The sequence below is a fragment of the Phragmites australis genome, chromosome 3, assembly GCF_958298935.1.
Source record: "Phragmites australis chromosome 3, lpPhrAust1.1, whole genome shotgun sequence".
In the NCBI taxonomy this organism is placed as follows: domain Eukaryota; kingdom Viridiplantae; phylum Streptophyta; class Magnoliopsida; order Poales; family Poaceae; genus Phragmites; species Phragmites australis.
Genome location: NC_084923.1, coordinates 30,827,046 through 30,851,192, shown reverse-complemented (window position 1 = coordinate 30,851,192; position 24,147 = coordinate 30,827,046). Strand labels below are relative to the sequence as shown.

The 24,147-nt window shown below is 42.6% G+C and overlaps 1 protein-coding gene across 1 annotated transcript; it reads left to right on the top strand.

The window, feature by feature from the left end:
• The first annotated feature begins 20,931 nt into the window (after window positions 1-20,931).
• On the top strand, window positions 20,932-23,794 carry LOC133912796 (protein FATTY ACID EXPORT 5-like). Its single transcript, XM_062355709.1, has 3 exons — window positions 20,932-21,272; window positions 23,341-23,428; window positions 23,550-23,794. The coding sequence occupies exons 1-3, from the start codon at window positions 21,074-21,076 to the stop codon at window positions 23,620-23,622; spliced, it is 360 nt and encodes a 119-aa protein (XP_062211693.1). The 5' UTR covers window positions 20,932-21,073; the 3' UTR covers window positions 23,623-23,794.
• Window positions 23,795-24,147: the final 353 nt, after the last annotated feature.

Genomic DNA, 24,147 nt, shown 5'->3' with positions numbered 1-24,147 from the left:
GAAGTGGAGATGATATTTTCCTTAGTCGGTCACTATTCATCGACCACCTATCATCCCTCTCTCTGCCTCTCACCTCCTCTCTCGCCGAGCACTACTCTAGATGGCCGCTGATTTTCTTGACTTTGGAGGCTAGCCACGTCGCCGGTCGAGTCGAGCAATGCACCGTGCTCCTTCCCGAGGTGCTGGCGTCACCCTTATCTCCCTTTCCTTGGCCTATCTCTGCTCCGTCTCTCACTCAGCTGCACGCACAAAGCAAAGCAGAGTGCAGCACCACGCTGCCACCCAAATCCGTCGAGCCCAAGCTGCAAGAAGCAAGAGAGAGAACCCAGGGAGCATCACCAACCGCCTCTCACGCGAATTCCACCTTTCTCCAGTCGGAATCACCGCACGGGTGTCGTCTTCCTCGGCGCAGGCCAAGTGGCTCCGCCCCTCACCGTCGAAACTACCGGTCTGAAGCTTCTCCACCCCGACCAATCATGCCTTGCAGCTCTATGACACGTAAGAGAAAAAGAAAAGGAGAAGCAAGGTGGCGGGGAGCCAGAGGTGTCCAGGACACGCTCGCGGTAACCTCGGTGCCATAGGGGCATTGCAAGTGGGTGGTTCTAGGTATGAGAAAGGTTGACTCGAGTACCCCTTGTGTGTACTTTCATGAGTAGCACAAGACGAATGGTCCTCAAGTTGTGTGGGTAAGGTTGTACCCCCTGCAGGATGTAAGAACAATTCGAATTGTCGCGTTCTCGATCATGAGCATGCTATTGTTTCATTTGTATTGGTCGTAGAGTTTACGAATGTGGGATAAGGTTATGGTGTGATGGTTTGGTTGGTGGTTTGTCGATGAGGTACTATGTTTACTATACATACATGTTCAAGTTGTGGTTTACAGGGTTGAAAGGTAGTTGTTTTTGGAGTTAAGTATAGATGCTCACACATATATGTCTAGGTTGCTTACCGTATATGTTTTACTTAACCTTGTGGCCTACTCTTGCTAACAGCTCAATGCATAATCCTTGGAGTCAAGCTAAGTATATGTGCTCTACATGGATTAAGTCTTGCGAGTACCTTCGTACTCATGTCTGTGCTTTCAGGTTCTGCTGGTGAGGGTGATGCGTTGTTTGGCTCCTTCGTGCCCGCCGATGCAGGTGGTGGGTAAGAGTAGTGCATCCTACTCTGGTGAGGCATAGCTTTTGGGGTGGAGCCTAAGGGCATATGGTTTCACTCTCCTTTTGTTGTTGTTAAGGTTTTATTTTTTCGCTGCGTAGTTTCCCTTTGTGTAAACTGTTGCAAATGGTTGCACGCTTAAGAACTTGTAATATAACTTTAATTACTTGCTCTTTCTTAAGCTATGTTGTGGTATACGTGTTGGAAAGGCATGTGTTCCGATCTTGGGCACAAAATATGTGCCGGGACTACCGGGATGGTATTCTGGTTAATCACTGAGGTTGTGATTATGAATAATGATCCTCCTGATGATTAATTAGAATATAGTTTGGACGGTTCCTCACAGTTGCGTCGGGAGTATCAAACAACCGCTAGAGCAGTAAGTCAAGCATCTAAGCATATTGCACCTTCATTGAATTGAATGGAGTCTTAATTGATAAGTTGTCGCTTACGTATCATTGCATGGTTAGCAAGTCGATGTCGAGTTTATATGGGTAGAACCTATATTGAATCGCATTACCTCTACCTTGAGTTGTGTTATTATCCATATCTTTGTAGCCTTGATGACATTATTGATGTCTAACTTAAGCATTACTTGAAATGCTTAGCAACACATAGACTCTCGGTAGAAGTCGAGCGATGGTGCAACCATTGTTCGCGAGCTTAGGGCTTACCTATTGATTACAAATACAATAATAATGATGTGGGTTGTATGAGAGGTAAGGATGAGACAAGATGTGGATGGTGTTAGGGGTATTTTCTGCACTAGAGGAGTTTCTTGTTGTAGTTTGAGAGAGGAACCTGGATGCTATAGACCGCTTGCATCGTTTAAGCACCGTCCGTTGGTGCAATTAGCTTTAGCACTTTCTGTAGCTACTAAATGTCGCATATGGGAATGATAAGCCGAATATCTCTGTAGTTGTGGCCTTTTGGCATGTGAGTTGATGGTGTCATGGGCATAATAGACTTGTAGGGGTATCTATTTTGCTCTGGGAGTAGTTCTGGATGACCCCGCACCTATCGGCGCATTAATCAAATGGTTGAGGCTTATTGAAAAAGGTTGACACGAGTACCCCTTACGTGGGCCTGTGTGAACACATGAGCTGAATGGTCCTCTAGTCGTGTAGGTAAAGAAGTACCTCCTGTAGGGTGTAAAAACAATTCGAATTGCCACGCTCTCGATCATGAGCGTACTTCTGTTCATTTGCATCGTCGTAAAGTTTTCGGAGTTTGGGGATGGGTGATACGGAAGGATATGTTAGAAATGGTTGTTTATGACTATTGATTACATGAGATGGTTCCAGAGTTTTCAAATTGTTGGTTACATGGTACAAAGATATATGTTGTCAATTATAGTGCTCACGCATAGGTGTCAGGTTACTTCTGCATATGAATTTACTTAACCTTCTGGCCTACTCCTTGCTAATGACTTAATTGCATAATCCTTAAAGTCGGGTTATTATATGTACCCATTATGGATTAAGTCTTGCGAATATCTTCGTACTCACGCTGCTTTTCAGGTTCTACTGGTCAAGAGGAGCTCGTATTTGGCTACTTCACACTCGCTGATGTAGGTGACAGGAATGACTAGTGCAAACTACTTGTGTGGTGAGGTTTTTGGGTGGAGCCTAAGGGCATATGGCTTCACCTAGCTTCTATTGGTTCATAGATGTTAATCTTTCATTACGTAGTTTCTAGTTTGGTTAGGAGGTAATCTGTTCTTTATCCTCCTAGCTTCTTTTTGTTATAAATTGTTGTAAATGGTTAGATGCTTAAGAACTTGTAATATAATTTAATTACTCGCTCTTACTTAAGTTGTGTTGTGATACTATATGTTAGAAAGGCATGTGTTTCGATCTTGAGCACAAAACACATGCCAGGACTATCGGGATGGTTTTCTGGTTAATCATCATGGTCATGATTAAGCTAATGATCATCCTAATGATTAATTGAAATACTATTTAGACGGTTTCTCGCAATTCACAACCTTGAAGGTCAGACCATATTTATTTTAAACTCAAATTGCAAATTGCATCTATGATAACCATCACGCTCGTTCTTCCTATTGATTCGGCATAGCCGCAATAGAGGGTAATTGAAGGTCTTGTATCATACACTTTGTAGTCTTGTGAATTGTTTCGCAAAGCAAATTCTACGAGGTGCAAGTTCTTGCATTAGCATAGCTGATAGCCTATAGTTCATCAGGTCTCACTCCGCATCAAGCAAAGCTCCCTTGAGACCGAAGGAGTCACACTTCCTTTTTGTAAGAAACTCTAAAGCAAACACTCAGACTTGCCACATCCCGTGCTAATAGAAACACTAAACTTATGATGGTTAGTGTAGCTCAGCCTCCTCTATAGAACTCTCTTAGCTCCGCCACTATGAGGAAGAAGAGGTGGTTGATGTGGCCCATAACACTTGTGAGTTGGGACCTTTATTTATTTTTCTAAATTTAAAGGGGTAAAAATGACCACAAAATTTTCTTTTGTACTTCCTCTTGCTAATATGCCTAAATTTGCTATATTATGCCCCTAAGTGTATTGTATTTGGAAACGTATCAAAGTAAAGTTGTGGTTGACGAATCAAATAACTTTTATAGTTGGAAGGATTCGTCGTGTGTGGAAAGTGGCGGCACAGACTGCTGCTAGTGCTAGACTCCTAGTAGTCTGACCGCCAGGTAGTGGTCTGACCACCAGTGCCTGCAGTCTGACTGCCAGGCAACGGTCTGACTACTGACACTTGCACAGAATATGCTGTGACTTGTGAGCTAGGCTACGTTGTCGCATATGTTGCACTACACTTTTGATTATGCATTATCCTTATATTACAATGCTCTAGCATGCATCATTTGCCTTGGTTTGATGGGTGCCAGTTCAAGTCAGAGTTTAACCTTTTGCCATTTTTCTTTCTGTTGGCTCTAATAGGATGAGATCCTGTCGAAGTCTGGAAGAACTTCCTAAGGTTTCTAATGAGAATTACCGCATAACACCTCCACCACTGAGTATGGCGAATGTTATAATGCAAATAGAACGAAACCATCAAGCGTAGACGGTGCTCCTCGAAGCTCTCGTGCGTAACACGACCCCTCATGGAGGAGGTGGAGCCGGACGCAGGGATAACTTTTCAGATTTCTTTAGGACTCAACCGCCCACCTTTATGCGGGATGAGGATCCTCTCTATATCGACCACTGGCTCCAAACCATCAAGCGAAAGCTCACATTTCTCTGGTGTGAGGACCACGAGAAGGCTCTCTGCACTGCCCATCACCTTCAGGGTATTGCTGGCGCATGGTGGACCAACTACCTCACCATGCATGCCACCAACCACCGGGTGTCTTGGGCGGAGTTCCACCAAGTCTTCTATGATTATCACATTCCCAAGGGGATTATGGAGATCAAAAGGCGGGAGTTTCCGGACCTCAAGCAGGGAGGCAAGTCAGTTATGTGCAAGTGTTCAACCACTTGGCACAATATGCACTGGCTGAAGTTGATACTGATGAGTGAAAGCAATACCGTTTTTTGAATGGCCTCTCTTCCAAGTTGCAAGACCACTTGTCGGCTCATAAGTTTGCCGACTTCAACAAGTTGGTAAGCACCTCCCTCACTGTCGAGTTCAAACTGAAGAACCACCCGGAGGGGAAGAAGCTCAAGAGGGTTTTGTCGCCTTCCATAGGTAGGAGCTCTCAATGTACATAGATGGAGAGTCAACCTCCTCCATCTCACTTGTCGGTTTTGATTGCTCCACGACCATGTGGGTAGTGCAACACCTATCTTTCTCCACTCCACAAGGGCAGCTTCCAAGACTCACCGGTTCTCAAGGGAGTGTGAAGGGTGGCCCCGGTGGCCTGTGTTACAATTGTGGCTGTGTCGATCACTATGCATGGGATTGCCATTTCCCGAAGTCTGGAGTCATACTGACTGCTCCAAGACCGTCACTGTCAACTCAACCCCCTCCCCAAGCTTACAAGGTTGCGCAAGTTCCCAAGCGCGGTCGAGTCAATTACACCACTGCTGAGGAAACTCACGTGGGAGACAACATATTGATGGGTATGTTGCTTGTGAATTCTTATCCTGCAATTATACTTTTTGATTCTGGTGCTTCTTATTCATTTGTCAAGGAGAGTTATGTCTCGAGTCACAATATGATCACCAAAACTCTACCTACCTCTTATCATACTAATGCATTGGTGCCTGATTGCAAACCAACTGGGTCATTCCTTTGGCCGAGATTTTCATTGAGGGAGTTCAGTTTTCTGTAAACTTGATTTTGCTTGATGCTAGGGGAGTGGATGTCATATTGGGAATGAATTGGCTTGCTAAGAATAAGGCCATCATTGATTGTGCTCATAGGACTGTCACTCTTAACGACGTGTTCGACACCCAAGTACATTTGAGGCTTAAGGAAGTTACTTCTTGCCTTTATGCCCTAAAGGTAGTCACAGTAATGGATCTCCTGAGCGTTCTCATCATGTGTGAGTTTTCTGATGTCTTCCTAGAGGAATTGTCAGGAATACCACCCCATAGAGTAGTAAAATTCTCTATTGATCTCTTGCCCGGTATGGCCCCGATTTCGAAGAGGTTTTATAAGATACCTCCAAATGAGTTGGCAGAGTTGAAGAAGCAGCTTCAGGAGTTGCTCTCAAAGGGTTTCATCCATCTGAGCTCCTCACCCTGGGGATGCCCAGCGCTTTTGTGAAGAAGGACTAGACTCTATGGATGTGTGTCGATTACCGTCCGTTGAATGTGTCAAGAACAAATATCCTCTTCCCAGAATTGATATTTTGTTCGATCAATTGACCAGTGCCCAGGTCTTTTCCAAGATTGACTTGAGATTGAGCTATCACCAAAGAAAGGTCCAACAGGAGGATATTCCAAAGATGGCTTTCTCTACCCGTTACGGGCTTTATGAATTCACCATCATGTCCTTCGGCCTTACCAATGCATCTATGTTCTTTATGTACTTGATGAACACAGTCTTCATGGAGGAGCTCGACAAGTTTGTTGTGGTTTCCATCGACGATATTCTTATATACTCCAAGACTAAAGCGGGAATATTCTGAGCATCTCCCTGTTGTTCTTGGCCAACTTTGAGATCATAAAATATATGCCAAGTTCAACAAGTGCGAGTTCTGACTCAAAGAAGTCACTTTTTTAAGCATGTTTTATCTGAGAATGATGTTGCTATTGATCCAAGCAAAGTGCAAGAAGTCCTCAATTGGGTTCAACCCAAGAATGTTACTGACTTTGGTGTTTTCTTGAAGTCATGGGTTATTACTGCCGGTTCATCGAGAACTTCTCCAAGATTGCTAAGCTAATGACTGAGCTATTAAAGCAAGGAAGTATATTTGAGTGGTTGAGTGAATGTGAGTCATCACATATTACACTTCCTTGGCTTAGGAGATAAACCTCTATGCGCACCTTCCAGTACGAGAAATCTCAACCATCGAAGACTGAATTTTTCCACTTTTCCAAACTTTGAAGAAACTATTTACGACCGCTCCTGTTTTTGCTCAACCCGAAGTAGACAAGGATTTTGACATCTATTGCGATGCTTCCCACATAGGTCTCAGATGTATCCTCATGCAAGAAGGTCGGGTTGTTGCTTATGCCTCACGTCAGTTGAACCACCATGAGGAGAACTCCTCAACCCCTGACTTAGAGCTTGGGGCAGTTGTGTGTGCTTTGAATATTTGGCGCCACTATCTACTAGGAAATATGTGTTGTATCTATACGGATCACAAAAGTCTCAAATACATTTTCACTCAAGCCAATCTGAATATGAGATAGAGAAGATGGCTTGAGTTAATAAAAGACTATGAGCTAGAAGTGCATTATCATCCCGACAAGGCGAATATGGTCGCTGATGCACTGAGTCAAAAGACTCGATGCAGTTGTCTTATGATCAGGTCCGGAAATGCCACACTTTGTGATGAATTCCAAAGGCTTAGACTCAAAATGGTCCCAAAGGGATTTCTTGCAAACTTGGAGATCAAATCTACTCTCTTGTATCAAATCAAAAAAGCTCAAAAGGATGACAAGGGCACGACCTAAATCCGAGAGAAAATGAAGGAAGGCAAAACTACCTATTTTTCTGAGGATGATTAGGGTATTCTATGGTTTGAGAGGAGACTAGTGGTTCCGAAGGTTGAGGTACTGAGAAAGAAAATTCAGGATGAATCCCATGATTTTTTGTTGTCTATTCATTCGGGAAGTACCAAGATGTACCAAGACCTCAAGCAAAGATTCTGGTGGACTTGCATGAAGTGAGAAATCACTCTATATGTTGCCAAGTGTGACGTTTGTCGGAGAGTAAAGGCCGAGCACCTCAAGCCAGCTAGTACGCTCTAACAATTGCCTATTCCCACCTGGAAGTGGGAGGAGATCTGAATGGACTTTATTACCGGATTGTCGAAGACCTATCATGAATATGACTCAATTGGGGTCATTGTGGACCGGTTGACAATGTTTGCTCATTTCTTTTCTGTCAAGACCACATATTCGGTCAAGCAATATGCAGAGTTGTATCTCACTTGGATTGTTTGCCTACATGGGATTCTGAAGAAGATCATCTCTGATCGAGACACTCAATTTATCTCACATTTCTAGAGGAGCCTTCATGAAGCTATGGGAATTGAACTCTTCCATAGTACTGCTTACCACCCTTAAACCGATGGTCAAACTGAGAGGGTGAATTAGGTTCTAGAAGATATGTTGTGATCTTGTGCTCTCACATATGGGAAGAAGTGAGAAATTTGCTTGCCATTCACTGAGTTCTCCTACAACAATAGCTACCAGTTAAGCATTAAAATGTTGCCGTTTGAAACTCTCTATGGCCATAGATGTTGAACGTTGTTGAATTGGTCTTAATCTACTGAAAGGGCTTTTCTAAGCCCGGACTTGGTCAAAGAGGCATAAGAACATAGGAAGTATCTCCTCATGGCTCAATATCGACAGAAGAGCTATGTGGACCACCGCCAATGAGAGCTTGTGTTTGATATTAGGGACTTTATATATCTCAAGGTATCACCTCTCAAAGGGGTTCGACACTTTTAAGTCCGAGGGAAGTTGCTGCCTCATTATATAGGGCCTTTCCAAATCATTACTCGACGTAGAGAGGTGGCCTATCAATTGGACGTACCTCTGTCCCTCTTCGCTGTTCACAATGTGTTCCATGTCTTGCAACTAAAAAAATGCCTCCGAATTCCATCCAAAATCATTGAATTTCCAAATCAAGAATTGCAACCGGATCCTCATATTGCGAGTGACCAATTCAAATCTTAGATGAAGTAGAACGCAAGACTCGATGATACTCTATTAAATTCATCAAAGTCTAATGGAGCAACCACACCGAGGATGAAGCAACTTGGGAGCATGAGGATAAAATCCGCTCTGAATATCCCAAACTTTTTGAAAACATGTAAATGTCATCATAATTTTGCAGAATAGGAGCATCTCATGTGTCTATATTTATCACCATGTTGAATGGAAAGTTTGTTCCTAAAGGATTGCACATAGAAGCCTTTCGAACCAGGAGAACATACTCCTGGTGATCTGACCACAATTGATCTACTAGTCTGACCGCCAGAGGTGTTTAGAACCCAAAACTCTCTGTTCTTGGGAGGTCTGACCGCCCTAGGATCGCAGTTTGACCATTTGTCGGTGATATGACCGCCGACATAACGTCAGTCCGATCGACAGAACCCAAAACTCTCTGTATAGATTTCGGTCTAACCTTCATTTCCGTGGTCTAACCAAGCCGCGGTTTGACCGCCAGCTCAATGTGAAGGCTCGATGGCTATCATTTCATCCTATTGATGAATTTCGACAAAATTCCTACTCACTTGTGGGAGATTCTTTCCCACTTCATCATCGTCACCTTCCCCTTGAGTCGCTGAATCTTGGGTTGAGACTCTTTTTAGGGGGGGGGGAGGTTTGTCACGTCTTGAAGTGCTAATTGCGTAATTAAGCATGCATAATCAACATAACATTATATTTATACATGTTTGTTTGCAATTCGAGCTTTAAACGTGTTCCAAAAATACATTGTAGATGGTATAGAGACACTAGGAAGCCCCAAATACTTTGGAGGTGAAAAAGGATGGAAAAAAGAAGAAAAAGGGAAAAGACTGCCCTCGCTATCTGATCAGGGTCACCCGTGGTCTAACCGCCAAGAGGCAGTCATGTGGGCTTGCCATGCGGGCTTTTCGCAGTCTGACCGACCCATCCCGCGATCTGACTGTCAGAAACACAGAGGATCACTTAAGAAGATCGATCAGTCTCTCACTCACACACTCTCTCATTTTCCCTCTCTTACCCCCCTTCTCCCTAATCCCTAGAGAGAGAAACTGAGATCGGTCGGTTGTGTTTGAAGGCTAGAGATCGTCGGTGAAGACTTATCCGAGCTTCCTGGAGTTTTCCCCAAGCTCCTCCCTCTTATCCCTCACCGGAGGAAAGTTCATCCAACCATAAGCTCATAAGCCACCTTGGGGCCCAATCTCCAAATCGAAACTTCTTCAGAGTAGATTGATCATCTAGAAAGCTTCCCTACAATAAGGTGAGACATCCCCTACCATTTCCCCATCGTTCCCGAGCTCTAATCGATCCCCATGTCATTTAGACCAAAGTTCAACAATAGCCTAGACTCCATGGGGTGTTTTGTGTTGAGCCCAGTGAATGTTGTCCAAATCACCCTAGAAGCACTCCACTAGCCCCATAGAGTGTTTCGGTACCCTTTGTGGTCAAAGGCATCACCGAAACCTTCGCCAACAGCCTTCGAAAGGTACTATCAGCAGAGTCTCACGGTCTTACCGCCACTAGGGTCGATCTAAGCGCCAGATAGCAGTCTGACCATCGACATACCGTCAATCTGACTATCAGATGCCAAAACCTTTTGCACGCCGTCGGTCTGACCGCCACTTCAATACCGGTCTGATCGCCAACCACTTAAGGTATATGCACTTCGGTTGTCTTATCTGGGGTTTCAAACTTCAGAACCCTAATCATTTGGTAATTGTTTGCAAATATTTTTGAAACATGGCACTGTATTAATATGCAAACATGCATCATATGCACACTTTTCCATCATTTGATTATTTGTTTAGAGAGCGTTACGCTGGCGATCCAAGCGTGTGAAGGCGTCGCCAATCTACCGGAGTTCTATGAGTATTGTGTTGGGAGTATCAGGCAACCATCAGAGCATCAAGGCAAGCATCTAAGCATATTGCACCTTTGTTGAATTGAATGGAGTTTAAATTGATAAGTTGTCGCTTACGTATCATTGCATGGTTAGCAAGTCGATGTCGAGTTTATATGAGTAGAACCTATATTGAAATGCATTACCTCTACCTTGAGTTGTATGATTACCCATATCTTTGTTGCCTTGATAACATTGTTGATGTCCCCGGTAGAAGTTAAGAGATGGCGCAACCATTGTTCACGAGCTTAGATCTTACTGGTTGTTTACAAATACAATAACAATGATGTGGGTTGTATGAGAGGTGAGGATGAGGCGAGATGTGGACGATGTTGTGGGTATCTTTTGCACCGGAGGAGTTCTTCGGTGTAGTTTGGGAGAGGAACCTAGATATCATAAACCGCTTGCATCGTTTAAGCACTGCCCGTCGGTGCAGTTGGCTTTAGCACTTTCCATACCTACGACATGTCACATTGGGAATGATAAGCTGAATATCTCTGTAGATGTGGCTTTTGACATGCGAATCGATGGTATCGTAGGAATAATAGGCTTGTAGATATCCAGTTTGCTCCGTGAGTAGTTCTGGATGACCTCCGCACCTATCGGCGCATGATTAAACAGTTGGGGCTTATTTGGAAAGGTTGACATGAGTACCCCTTACGTGGGTCTGTGTGGACACGTGAGCCGAATGGTCCTCGAGTCATGTAGGTAAAGGAGTACCCCTTATAGGGTGTAAAAATAATTTGAATTTTCAGGCTCTCGGTCATGAGTATGCTTCTATCTCTTTGCATCAGTCGTAGAGTTTTCGGAGTTTGGGGATGGGTGATTTCGAAGGGTTATGCTGAAAATGGTTGTTTATGACTAATGATACATGAGATGGTTCTAGTTATATTTATGTTCAAGTTGTTGGTTACAGGGTAGAAAGATATATGTGGTTAAGTATAAATGCTCACACATATAAATTTACTTAATCTTGTGGCCTACTCCGTGCTAATGACTCAATTGCATAATCTTTAGAGTCGAGTTTTATATGTACTCATTATGGATTAAGTCTTAAGAGTATCTTCGTACTCACGCTGCTCTTTCAGGTTTTACAAGTGAGGAGGAGCTTGTGTTTGGCTATTTCACGTCCGTCGATGTAAGTGGCGAGAATGAATAGTGCAAACTACTCGTGTGATGAGATTTTTGGGTGGAGCCTACGGGCATATGGCTTTACCTAGTTTTTATTGGTTCATACATGTTAATCTTCCGCTGCGTAGTTTCTAGTTTGGTTAAGAGGTAATTTGTTTTCTTATCCTCTTAGTTTTTTTTATTGTAATTTGTTATAAATGATTAAATACTTAAGAACTTGCAATATAATTTAATTACTCGCTCTTTCTTAAACTATCTTGTGATGTTATATATTAGAAAGGTATATGTTTCGATCTTAGGTATGCACAAAACATGTGTAGAGACTATCGGGATAGTATTCTGGTTAATCATCGTAGTCATGATTAAACTAATAATTATTCTGATGATTAATTGAAATACTATTTAGACACTTTCTCACAGTTTACGACCCTAAAGGCCAGATCATATTTATTGTAAACTCAAATTGCTTATTGCATCTATAACAACCATCACGCACGTTCTTCCTATTGATCGGCATAGCCGCAGTAGAGGGGAACTGAAGGTCTTGTATCACATACACTTTGTAGTCTTTTGAATTGTTTGGCAAAGCGAATTCAAAGAGTGCAAGTTCTTGCGTTAGCATAGGTAATCGCCTATAGTTTATCAGGTTTCACGGTGCATATTCAATACTACATCCAGAAGATCAGGCACTCCGCATCAAGCAGAGCTCCCTCGAGATCGAAGGAGTCACACTTCCTTGTTGTAAGAAATTCTGAAGCTAACACTCAGACTTGCCACATCCCTTGCTAATAGAAACACTAAACTTATGATGGTTCGCATAGCTCAGCCTCCTCTACAGAACTCTCTTGGCTCCGCCACAATGAGGAAGAAGAGGTGGTTGATGTGGCCCATAACACTCGTGAGTTGGAACCTTTATTTATTTTTCTAAATGTGAAGGGGTAAAAATGACCATTTTACCTATGAATTGTTATGGTCTGACTGACCGCAAAATACATAAGCTGGATCATGGTCCTGATGCTTTTGGCGTAATCTACATGCAAAACCTTTAGCATAAGAAAAGGAAGGCTAGATCCAATTCTAATCTCTAAGTTGTACTTGCGCTTCGTAATGGTAAGTGTAAGTTCTATAATATTGTGTTTATGAGTTCGGGGAAGTGTTTTACTCGTTTATCTATGTGGGTAAAGTAGGGTAGTAAAAATTCCAGGTCTGATTTAGAATGCTTATGTTTTTATATTATGAATTGTATAGTATCCTATAATTTTTCTGTTGATTTTCTGTGAAATTTTTGCTTCCAAGTTCTGACCAGGTTTTGGACAAAACTTGCTACAGAACCTCAGTTGAAAACACCCTAAATGTTACTACCTCCGATCCCAAATATAAGCCCATTTTGTTTTGTCCTAAGTTAAATATTTTTAGTTTTGACAATCAATAGCTAAAAAATCATATAAATTAACAACATAAGGTTGGTGTTACTAGATTCATCGTAGAAAATACTTTCATAATATATAACTCTTTTATTTAATATTTTTATATATATTATTAGTCAAAGTGACATATTAGAGATTATGCCGATGTCCTCATAGATTTATATTTTGGATCAAAGGGAGTAGAAGTTTTGGAAATGCGTCAAAACCCATGTAAAGTTTTTCAAAAAAATTGAGAAAAATGCATAACTATAGGAGAAGCTATGTTATACATTGATGTAAGATTTCAAGAGAAAATTCAATCTTGTTTTCTAGATAAAAAGACAAAAATATTGTTGACGCATAAGCCGAGATTTATCTTTTTTTAATCTCAAAAACTTGCTCTTGAAATTTTACACAGATGTGTAGCATAACCTCATGTATAGTTGTAAAGTTTCAAAAAAATTGAAAGCTTTACAATATACCCCCTCCGTTCTTTTTTGTTTGTAGTCCTAGGACCCATGCTGTCAAACCTTTTAAAGTTTGATAACTGATATGTTCATATCTCTCAACAATTGGTATATAAAATCATACTATTACATTAATCTCTTGAATTCTTTCAAGAAAGTGTAAATTTGTTAGTGCATATTTATATAAGTTGCGTAAATTAGTAGTCAAAGGTACACCTCGGAAAATGAAAAAGTCAACAAGTGCAAACAGAAAAGAATAAGGGCATCTTCGAGGGTGTCATGTCTGGTTGATAGCCTAAGGTTTTTACATATTTTTGCTAAACTCGTCTAAGGTGTGGCGAACAAATTTGGTGTCACACTTTGGCTAGCATAAGGGCATGTTGCCACACTATTTTTTGAGTCAGGATGTTTAGGACTTAGTGTGCAGAAAAGTAATCTTGCCACAACTGTGCCTATGAACTAAACACGTGTCTAAGGTGATCAAATCTGTCTAGCTTGTGTTGGGGTAAAGTGTGCAAGGTATGGTTATGAACCATACATGCCCTTATTGATGAATTTGATTCCCAGCATTTATGTGTTTTCATCATAGGTGGAGCCAATGGGTAGTCCCAGTCGGCTCAAGACTTCCCGGGTCATTTGCCGATTTTTCTCTAGTAGTTAGCTCAGCGGTCCAATCCATTAGAAAAAAGGAAAAAGAAAAAAAAAACCCACACATGACAGCATCGCCGTATTTTTTTTTTTCCATCAATTCCCTCTCCGCTCCACTCACCAGTCGTATGCAGGCACGTATTGATGCTTCCCAATATTCATGCCCTCTCTATTCTCTAACCCTCTATTCCTATTTCGCATAGGGGCAGTCAGCACCGGTACTGCTGCATCTCAGCACCTGTCCAAGCTCAACACCAACCGCCGTCGACAAGGCGTGGATGTGCCATTTTGCAGCCCGTCGCCCATTGGTTGCACGGGGGCAACCTGCAAGCAGCAGGCCGCCAGTAGCCAACAGGTAACATGGCATTTGTACTCCTTTTCTTTTGCAATGTTGAATTCTCGTTTACAGGTGTTTGGTCTGATAAATAGAATGGTGATGGACCATCTGATTCTAACTTAGAACCTAACCTACATTTTGGTTTGAGGGATAGAAAGTTGATCCAACACCACCTCATCCCTCACAATCACTTTGACATTATCAGCATGAGGGATTGCGTCCTTCCACCAAAATTCATAGGATGATCCCATGATAGATCATTCCATCTAGAATGAGGTGATTCATCATACCAAATGCCCCCTCAATGACATTGTTGGAACAATTATCATCAATAGTAACCAAAGAGGTTCATTCTAGACAAAGAGACAAGAGTGGAGATTAGAGGAATCAGTCTCCTCTGTATTTGACCTCTTGGGTCCTTTATATAGGTGGGGGAGGAGAGATAAATCTTCCTTTCCAGTTATTAGTGTGGTAACAAATATTACAAGGAGGCCATTGGGCTTTAATATGAGCTGCTTTGTTACATAGGCTTTTTTTAGGCCTGATCCTTTCCCCCAATAGTAATATTTTAGCTGTAAGCTCTGATAGGATAACGGGACGAATAGCTACAACTAGGAGAAGGCTCAGACTTATTTTTTACATGACTGTTAGGGCTAGATATACTCTAATAAATATGATTCCTCCTGTTTAGCAAAGGGTTCTTCAGTGAAGGCAAGGACCGATGGTATGTTCGATTTTTGCTTGTGAAGACCAAAGGCAATGATGAAGTGTGGTGGCGCATCGAAGTCATGGTCGTCCTGAGCCCCATGGTGAACGCTGACATTGGCGCCTGGCCGGTCTCTCAGAGCTTGGTGAAGTTGAAGATAGTACTTCCTCTGTGAGTCGAAGGCACGGCTCCAACATACTCATCGTAGCCAAAGTCGAGGCCTGCTGCTAAGGCTTACTGAAGCCAGTGATTGTCTTCGTGTCTTTGCTCACGTGCTTCGACCAAAATCTTGGAACTCAGGATGGGATTTTAACCCGGGTACCCTCCATAACCCCTCTTGGCTAGTGTTCGTGAGTGGTGAAGGATGCCACGTGGTTGACGTAGTTGAAGTAGATGTGGGCGAAGTCGTCGTCTACTTTTGAGTGGTCGATGTGGTAAAGTTTGATGAAGGCTAGGACATTGTGGCCGAAATCCCACTAGATGACGTAGTCGTAGTCGACGAAGGTGAAGTTGTTGCGGCTAAAGCCCCTCTGGTCGATGATGTCACGGCCATTGCCCCTCTATCAACGTATCAAAGTCGATGAAGGCGAAGTCATCGTGGCTGAAGCCCCTTTATGGACGTAGTCAAAGTCGATGAAGGCAAAGTTGTCGTGGCGATAGCCCCTCTATCGACGTAGCCAAAGTCGATGAAGGTGAAGTTGCCATGGCCGAAGCCCCTCTGTCGATGTAGTCAAAATCGACGAGGGCAAAGTTGTCATGGCCATAGTCGAAGGCGAGTACGACTCTTTGGGTCGATGTCAAGGTCGAAGATGGCAACAACCCCTCTCTGAGTTGGCGTCGATATTGAAGGTGACGGTGACTTCATAGTCTCATCGACGTAGACAAAGTTGAAAGTGATGACAACTCCTGAGTCTATGTTGAAGTAACCAAAGCTGAAGTGGTCGGCGAACCCTGCCGGTTGGTATCGCAAGCAGAGGTGACGATGACTCCATTTGGAATCTCATCGATTAGCCAACATTGAAGGCGATGAGCAACTCCCTTTGAGTCGATGCCAGGATCGAAGGTGTCAACGACCCCCTCTGGTTGATGTAGAAAGCTAAGTCAACGATGACCACTTCTAGAGTCTCGTAGACGTAGGCGAAGCTGAAGATGAGGACGACTACATCGATGCTAATCTTAGCTTAATAAATGAACATTTCAGCATAATAATTGATGCATGCTAGGACTACTCAAGCCGAACCCTAAACTGATTGACGAAGAGCATAATTCACCTTCACCCTTGCATTTTTGTGATCACAGCTAACTCAACCACTACAAAAAGTGGCCTCTCGTGAAGGTCAAGGTGTTCCATCCGAGCCTTCATGCGGCATATCTTTTGATATCTATGTCGGGTCCCCTTTGGACCCGACAGAACCTTTTCCCGCTAAGTCAAGGCATTGCCTTCAACTTAGTCATAGTCAGATGTGTAGAGACTTTGTTGACTAAATTTGTGTTATACTTCATTGTATCTTGTGTATGGCTTCGACAGCAAAGCACACGAAGCATCGATTAAAAAAACATTGTCTCCCTCGACTTTACAGCCACAGGGACCTTCGGCAGCAACGTGCGCGAAGCATTAGTCGAGGGTTGTTTCAGCAAATTTACGGTGTTTTTGCCTATGTTTCTTAATTTGAAGGCCAAGTGTGTGTTGGCTGAATGGTGTATTTATCTTTGTTTTTGTAGTCAAAGTTGTTTAACTTTCCCTTTTGTCCCATCTATCGAAGGGGACTCGAAGGGCCATGTTCCTTAAGGCTTATTGTCTCATATTCGAGTGACGCATTGCCTTTACATCAGGCCAAGCGACACCTTGATTCTTCATCTTGTAGGCCACATCATGCTCTTTAAGTCGATTGCTCAAGGACCAGCGACACTTCGGCGTCCGGTCTTGCATGACAAGATGTGTTTTGCATCTTTTTCGGAAACAAAAAACACGCAATAGCCGATGTATGCTTCGATGTATGCACATGAAGAATAAATACTTCAATGAATTGATATAATGTCTGTGTACAGAAAGTAGAAGACTTCCATGCATATGGAGAATAGTTATGTTGATGTATTCAAGTAATGCAATACATGGTGCAAGTACTTGACACTTCGACTTTTTCTTTCTGCAGAGGTGCCTTGCCTCTGGCGAGGACGAGCAACACCTAGACTTTTTTTTTTGCGAAGGTGCATTGCCTATGTTTGGTTGAGAAACACTTCAAATTTTTCCTTTTAGAATGTCTATTTTGACTTCGGTGCAGGGCTGGCACTCTTGGCTCCCAACTTATTTATGATTCGAAGACTTGATTGATCTTCGGAGCGAGGGAAGACACTCTTAGCCCGTATCTTTTGTAACCCGAAAGTGTGAATTGCCTTCAGTGGGGGGGCAACCACTCTTAGCCCTCGTCTTTTTGTAATCCGAAAGTGTGAACTGTGTTCGGTACGAGGGTATCCACTCTTAGCCCCCATCTTTTGTAATCCGAAGGCATGAACCGCCTTTGGTGTGAGGGCATCCACTCTTAGCCCTCATCTTTTCTAATCTGAAGGTGTGAATCGCCTTCGGTGTGAGAGCAACCACTCTTAGCCCTCGTCTTTGTAATCCGAAGGTGTGAACTATCTTCGGTGCGGGGGCAGTGACACTTAGCCTCTATCTTTTGTAATCCGATTGCATGAACCGCCTTCGATGCGGGGGCAACCACACTTTGCCCCTGTCTTTTGTGCATATGCTAAATAGATGCACGTAGGGTGCAATCGAAGAGTAAATGCTTTATCATAAGAATAAATGCGATAACGAAGGATAAAACCTTCACTAAATGAGGGATAAGTCCCATCCTATGAAAATCAAGAATTCCTGCATATGAGCAATAAGAGCTTTTTCTTGTGAAGGCTAAAACTTTCATGTAGGGAATAAATATTCTCTAGAGCGAAGGGTAAGAACCTGCATATGAAAAGAACAAATTCTTCGATGCATTTAGGTAATAAATACATAGAAGGTAAATGCTTCAACATACAAGAGAAGGGTAAATAGTTTGATGCATATATGATGCAAATGCGTGAAGAACAAACACTTCGACATGTTCGTATTGATGAATATTTTTTCATAAACATGATGCACGCATGTAGAGATAAATACTTTGACACGTAGCTTTAATGCACGTGTGAAAAGTAAACGCTTCGATACACGTATATGCGATGCATGCTTCAATACACGCAGATGTGATGCATGCTTCGATACACAAAGATGTTTCGGCTCGTGATGTGATGCGCAAGCACACAAAAAATATCCAATTTGGTAACAAGGACGAATAGAAAGCATGGCATATGTAATGCAAGTATACGAAGAGTAAATACATTGGCATGCAATAGTGAATTATCTTATGCGAAACGTAAAAACCATGCATGGGAGGAAGAAATAGTCCCTCAAGCAGAGCATAAAAACCTGCATATACTTGCAAAGGGTAAAAACAAGTACTTTGGTCCATATGTAATGCAAGTACATGAAAGGTAAATGTTTTGGTATTCATGCAAAGAACAGTTAGTTTGATGCACACATAATGAAGGTGCGCAAAAAATAAATACATCGGTGTGTAGATGTGATGCACGCATAATGCAGGCACATGAAAATAAATACTTGACCATGTAGATATGATGAACATGTAGAGATAAATACTTCGACGCATAAGTGCAACACACATGCAAAAAGTAAACGTTTCACACGTGAAAGGCAAAATTTATGCAGAAAGAAGCAGCTATAGCATGGACTTATTTGCTACAGATTGCTTCTATGTATGAAGGCCTTTCTCCATACAAAGGGTCTTCCCAGTACAAAGGATTTTTTTGTACGAAGGGTCTTCCCCATACGAAGGCCCTTCTTAGGCCCTATTTGTTTCAGCTCAGGATTATAATAAGCTAGCTTATTTATTCTGAGTTGAAACAAACAGTTACCTTATTTGTCCAGATTATTATAAGCTGAAGCTCAGATTATAATAACCTCAAAAGCTGTGAAAATGAGCTTATTTCAGCTTATTTTGGCCTTTTACTATACTACCCATCAATTTAGGAGAAATTATCCGCTAATGCCACTCCCCCCACCCTACACCCGAATCCCCCGCCCCCTATTGAGAGCATTGCAGACTTTTGCCAATAATCTAGACTCAAATAATCTAAGTTGCAAAATAGCTCACAGCTCATTTTTTCCTCCAGCTTATAATAATCTAATTTATTATAATCCACCATCTATAAGCCGCTTATTATAATCCAGAGCTGAAACAAATAGGGCCTTAGTATGAAGGCCCTTCTCTGTACGAAGGGTCTTCCCAGTACGAAGGGTCTTCCATGTACAGAGGTTCTTCCCAGTATGAAGGGTCTTCTCTGTACGAAAGGTCTTCTCGTGCAAAGGTCCTTCCCTGTACGAAGGGTCTTCTTGTACGAAGGCCCTTCCCTATACGAAGGGTCTTCTCTGTATGGGTAGGCTTGTACGAAGGCCCTTCCTTGTATGAAGGGTCTCCTCTGCACGAAGGGTCTTCTATGTACGAATGCTTGACGAAGGGTGTCCCTGACGAAGGCTCGACGAAGGGTGTTCCTCGTACGAAGGCTTGACAAAGGGTGTCCCTGAGGATGGCTCGATGGCGGGTGCTCCCTGACGAAGGCTCGATGAAGGGTGTCCCCCGAGGATGGCTCGACGACTGGCGTTCCCCGATGAAGGCTCGACGAAGGGTCATTGTTGATGAAGATCTGACGAAGGGTGGTCCCCAATAAAGGCTCGACGAAGGGTAGTTCTAGACGAAGGCCTAACAAAGGGTGTTCCCCGATGAAAGCACTTCGAAGGGTTGTTTTTGACAAAGGGCGTTCCCCGACGAAGGCTCAATGAAGGGTGGTTATGGACGAAGGCCTCCTATCCAACGGCTTGAGCGTGGTGATAAAGCCTGACGAGGGTCTCTCTCTTTGGGATCAGGTCTCCACAGACAACGCCATCTGTTGGAACAATTATCATCAATGGTAACCGAATAGGTTCATTCCAAGCAAAAAGAGAAGAGTAGAGATGGAAGGAATTAGCCTCCTCTACACTTGACCTCGTGGGTCCTTTATATAGGTGAGGAAGGAGAGATAAATCTTCCTCTCCGGTCCTTGCTAGGGTACAAATATTACAAGAAGGCCCTTCAGCCTTTACATGAGGTGCTTTGTTACATGTACTTCTTTGTAGGTTTGAGCCTTCCCTCCAACAGACATGATCAACATAATTTAGAGATTAGATCGCCTTACTTTTACTCATGAATTGTGAATGTAGAATGTTAAGATATGAAGAGAAATGGAGACATTGCATCACTTTTTTGAAACATAAAACAAAGGGTAAAAAGATAACTAGAACTCCAAGTTGATAAGTTTATTGATGATATGAGAAAATATGGTAGATACAAAGGTCTAAACAACCTTGACGAGCTCTCTACTAGATTTGTTGAAATAAATAATGAAGACTATGACAATTAGAAAGCGTAAATTAGAGCCCTTAGTAGTACTGCAATCTTCTATATATGTAAGATTTTATTTCATATTTGAACTATTAATTTTGTGATTTGTAAATTTCAAACTTAGTTTTTGAATTATAATATATTGTACTTTTAGTAAATTTTACGCTTGTATATTAAATTTATAGTGTTATAAAAATTTGGAGCATAGAATGATCGCATCCAACTAGCACCGCCGCTGTTTTTCACCTGTGCAATAAACTTGCTACCATGTGAACGTTACATTTTTAATTTCGATCGTCTGTGGTGGCGAGCGAGCGAGTGGTGGGCACACTTTTCTGGGCTGCTACCCATGAAAATGACCAAACTACCCCTGCATCTCTGCTCCTTCGCTGCAACCCGCAGTCCGCCACGCTCACAACCCAACACGAACGGGTCGACGCTGACTTTCTCCTAAGGAAGAAACGAGAGAAAGCTCGCGAGATCTCACTATCTCAGCCAGCGGCGAGGGGAGATCTGAGAGGAGAGCTTCCGTTCCGGAGATGCACGACTTCTGCTTCACGATCCCATACGGGTTCGCCGTGCTGGCCGGCGGCGTGCTGGGCTACCTCCGCCGCGGCAGCACCGCCTCCCTGGCCGGCGGCACCGCTGCCGGCGCGCTGCTCCTCCTCGCGGGATTCGTCAGCCTCAAGGCCTTCAAGAAGAGCCGCAACTCCTACCTCGCCCTCGCCCTCGAGACACGTACGCGACTCCTGCCCTCCCCTTCACTCTCAATTGCACTTCTTTTAACCTCTTTCTCGGAACCATGGCAGCAGCTCTGCCGCTCAACTGCACACACTTTGTTGTCGTGGAAAAAAAGGAACGGAAAAGTGCACATTATTAAGATTGTTCTTTCATTTTTGTTTTGTTCTTGTTTCTGAATCTTGCAACTGTGCCCTCGGATTAGAGGAAACGACTTGATTTGTTACTGGGTAGTTGATCCCCCACTTAATTTTTGTAAAGAGGGGAGGAGGGGGGGGGGCGTTGTGGGATTCGTGTGATGGCAATGGTCATGTTGTGAGTTTCTATGATGAAAATTGCGATGGTAGGGCATAATAGTTTGATTTGGTTGAGTTTGGGATTCTGTAGTAGTTTATATATAAACCTACTAGATGTGTTTTGGATGTTTAAATGGGACAGCATATCGAGCCCAGTTTTGCCGAAGTTCAGAGTCCTATGTGGTTACAAAAACTTAAGAGTTCCGTTCTGATTGCGTTGAAAACTAGGAATATGTGGTCCTGCTGCTAATACACTCGTAGGAAAGAGACAAACACCAATGTGCCGTTTGGATGGAGGTGGGAAAGGGTAAGGGATTGGGATACCATCTAGAAAATTTAATCCTAGCCATTCATCTCTCCTCCACTTTTTATCCTAATCTTCCATTCATTTCACTTTTGATGGTCTGGTTGCTAGTGTTAGTGCATCAAATATCCTAGTTCATATGCCTGCAGTTCGCAATGATCCTATAGGATGGTGTAGCATGCAATTTTTTTTCTTAGGTTGGAGATTCTTCAATGGTATTGTTTGGGAGCGGATGATTACATCTTCTGAATACATATAGTTTTTTCCTCCTTTCTGTGTGGCTTGTAGTGCCCGCTGTTGGAGCCACTTGCCTGTATGATCTTTCCTACATACCCAGGAATAAGTGTCTGTTTGGAATGTAGCAATTCCACAGGAATTTTGCAGGAACACGTAGGAGACAACACAATTACTGTAGGAATGAGAAAAAAAAATTCATGTGCTCCAAACAGGGGGACCTATATGTTTAGCATCGGTACAATCGCACTTGCAAGTATTTGAACCTGGATCCTATTTTTTCCAAGAAGTACACAGGCAACAACATCCGCACAAAAAATGTTGATTTCAGTTTTGATTCTTTTGCCCACATTGCATTCAGCAGCATTTCATTTCCACTTAGATTTCAACAGCCTCGAACTGCAGTGGGAAATGTCCCTCCTTCTATGCTCTACTCTTTAGTCCAGTTGTTTTGGCACTAACAGCACTGCACAACCTCTATACAATAAATTTGCAAGGACGCTAACAAATTCATGCTCACAGCCCTGTTGATTTTTGTTAAATATTTTTTGGCAAAGGCATTCACGTCATCATTTTGATGTTGAGTTCCTGACTTTCTTTAAAAAATTATGTTGGAGAATTTAGTTCTTTCTTTTTGCAATGCAGCTATTTATTCCAAGCAATTGCTGCAATCTTTTTTGCATTTTCTTGAAAGTTTGAAGAATTACTTCTAAAGTTGAAATTGGGAGGTTCCAAAATCCTAGTTCAGGGTGGAATCCTTGGTATCCACCAATTATTGGGAGATACTAGATAGGATCGTCCAAATCTTTAATCTCAATTAAAGCCGAATACAAAACAAATATCATGAGAGAGCCACATCATTAGATTGTGCCTCTGCTGTCATATTCGATGAGGATTTAAAACATTGACTGCAACATGACTACATTACCACCACAGCTCCAAATATCTTGCTACTGCTGAAATATTTTGGGCATATTTTGCTTTTTACAGATTGGTAGTTCTTGTTACATAGCACGGTAATTTTTGTAGAGGCAATAATAAGGTAAGGCTAGTCACTATACTGTTGTTTCTGGTAGAGACTGAACAAATCTCAAAAGCATTGTGCTCTTTAGACTAAACATGAATTGCTGAGTGCAAAACAAGTGTCTGAGATACTTTTCTACTTGTGCCTGCAATTTCCCTTGTTGGTTTCTTGTTTCTGTACTAACTGCGCTACTCTGTGGGTGTTAAACAGTTTGTGCATTGGCCTTGACTTATGTTATGGGGCAAAGATTCCTTGAAACTTCGAAGATAATGCCAGCTGGTGTTGTTGCTGGTCTCAGGTAATGTCAGCCTCGACACTTTGGATGCCTCACTGACTCACTGCATTGTACTCTGCCATTTTCTTTGCTCTTGCAAACGGAACTTAGCTTCATTGAGCTAATATGTAAACTTTTCTTGCAGTGCCTTGATGTCTGCATTCTATCTATTCAAAATTGCAACAGGCGGCAACCATATCCCACCAAAGAAAGAGTAAACCGGGCCTTGTAAAATATGTTTCATTGAACTTTAAGACTACGATCAGCTGTGTTGTCTGATTGCTTGTAACTTTAACGACTAGTGATGTTTTCCATTTGTAACTCTGTTAGAATGTACCATGGAGTTCTGAACAATGTACAAGAAATAAATATAAGATGTGATTCACGGAAGCGAATTTGATCTTTCTGAGTCAGTCATGTATGATCTTTGGTGGGGGTGGGGGGGTTTCTTTTTTTTGTTTTTTTTTTGCCTGTCGGTGGCAGCAATTTTGGTTGGAATCCTGGAGGAGATTTGCATGGCATGGAGTATACCTGGACCTTGGCTGTAACTTCGTTTGGTTGCAGCCCTGCCTGGCACAGGCAGGAACTCCAGGCCCAGGCGTCCGGAAAACGTCGCCTGGCTCCGGAACGCAGCAGTCGGTAATTTCTTATTGATCACGTGCTAATGGCCGAAGATAAAAAGGGGCACAACTTGTCATCAATGTTGCTCAGATGCACCTTTTCTAAGCAAGGGCGTTTTTATC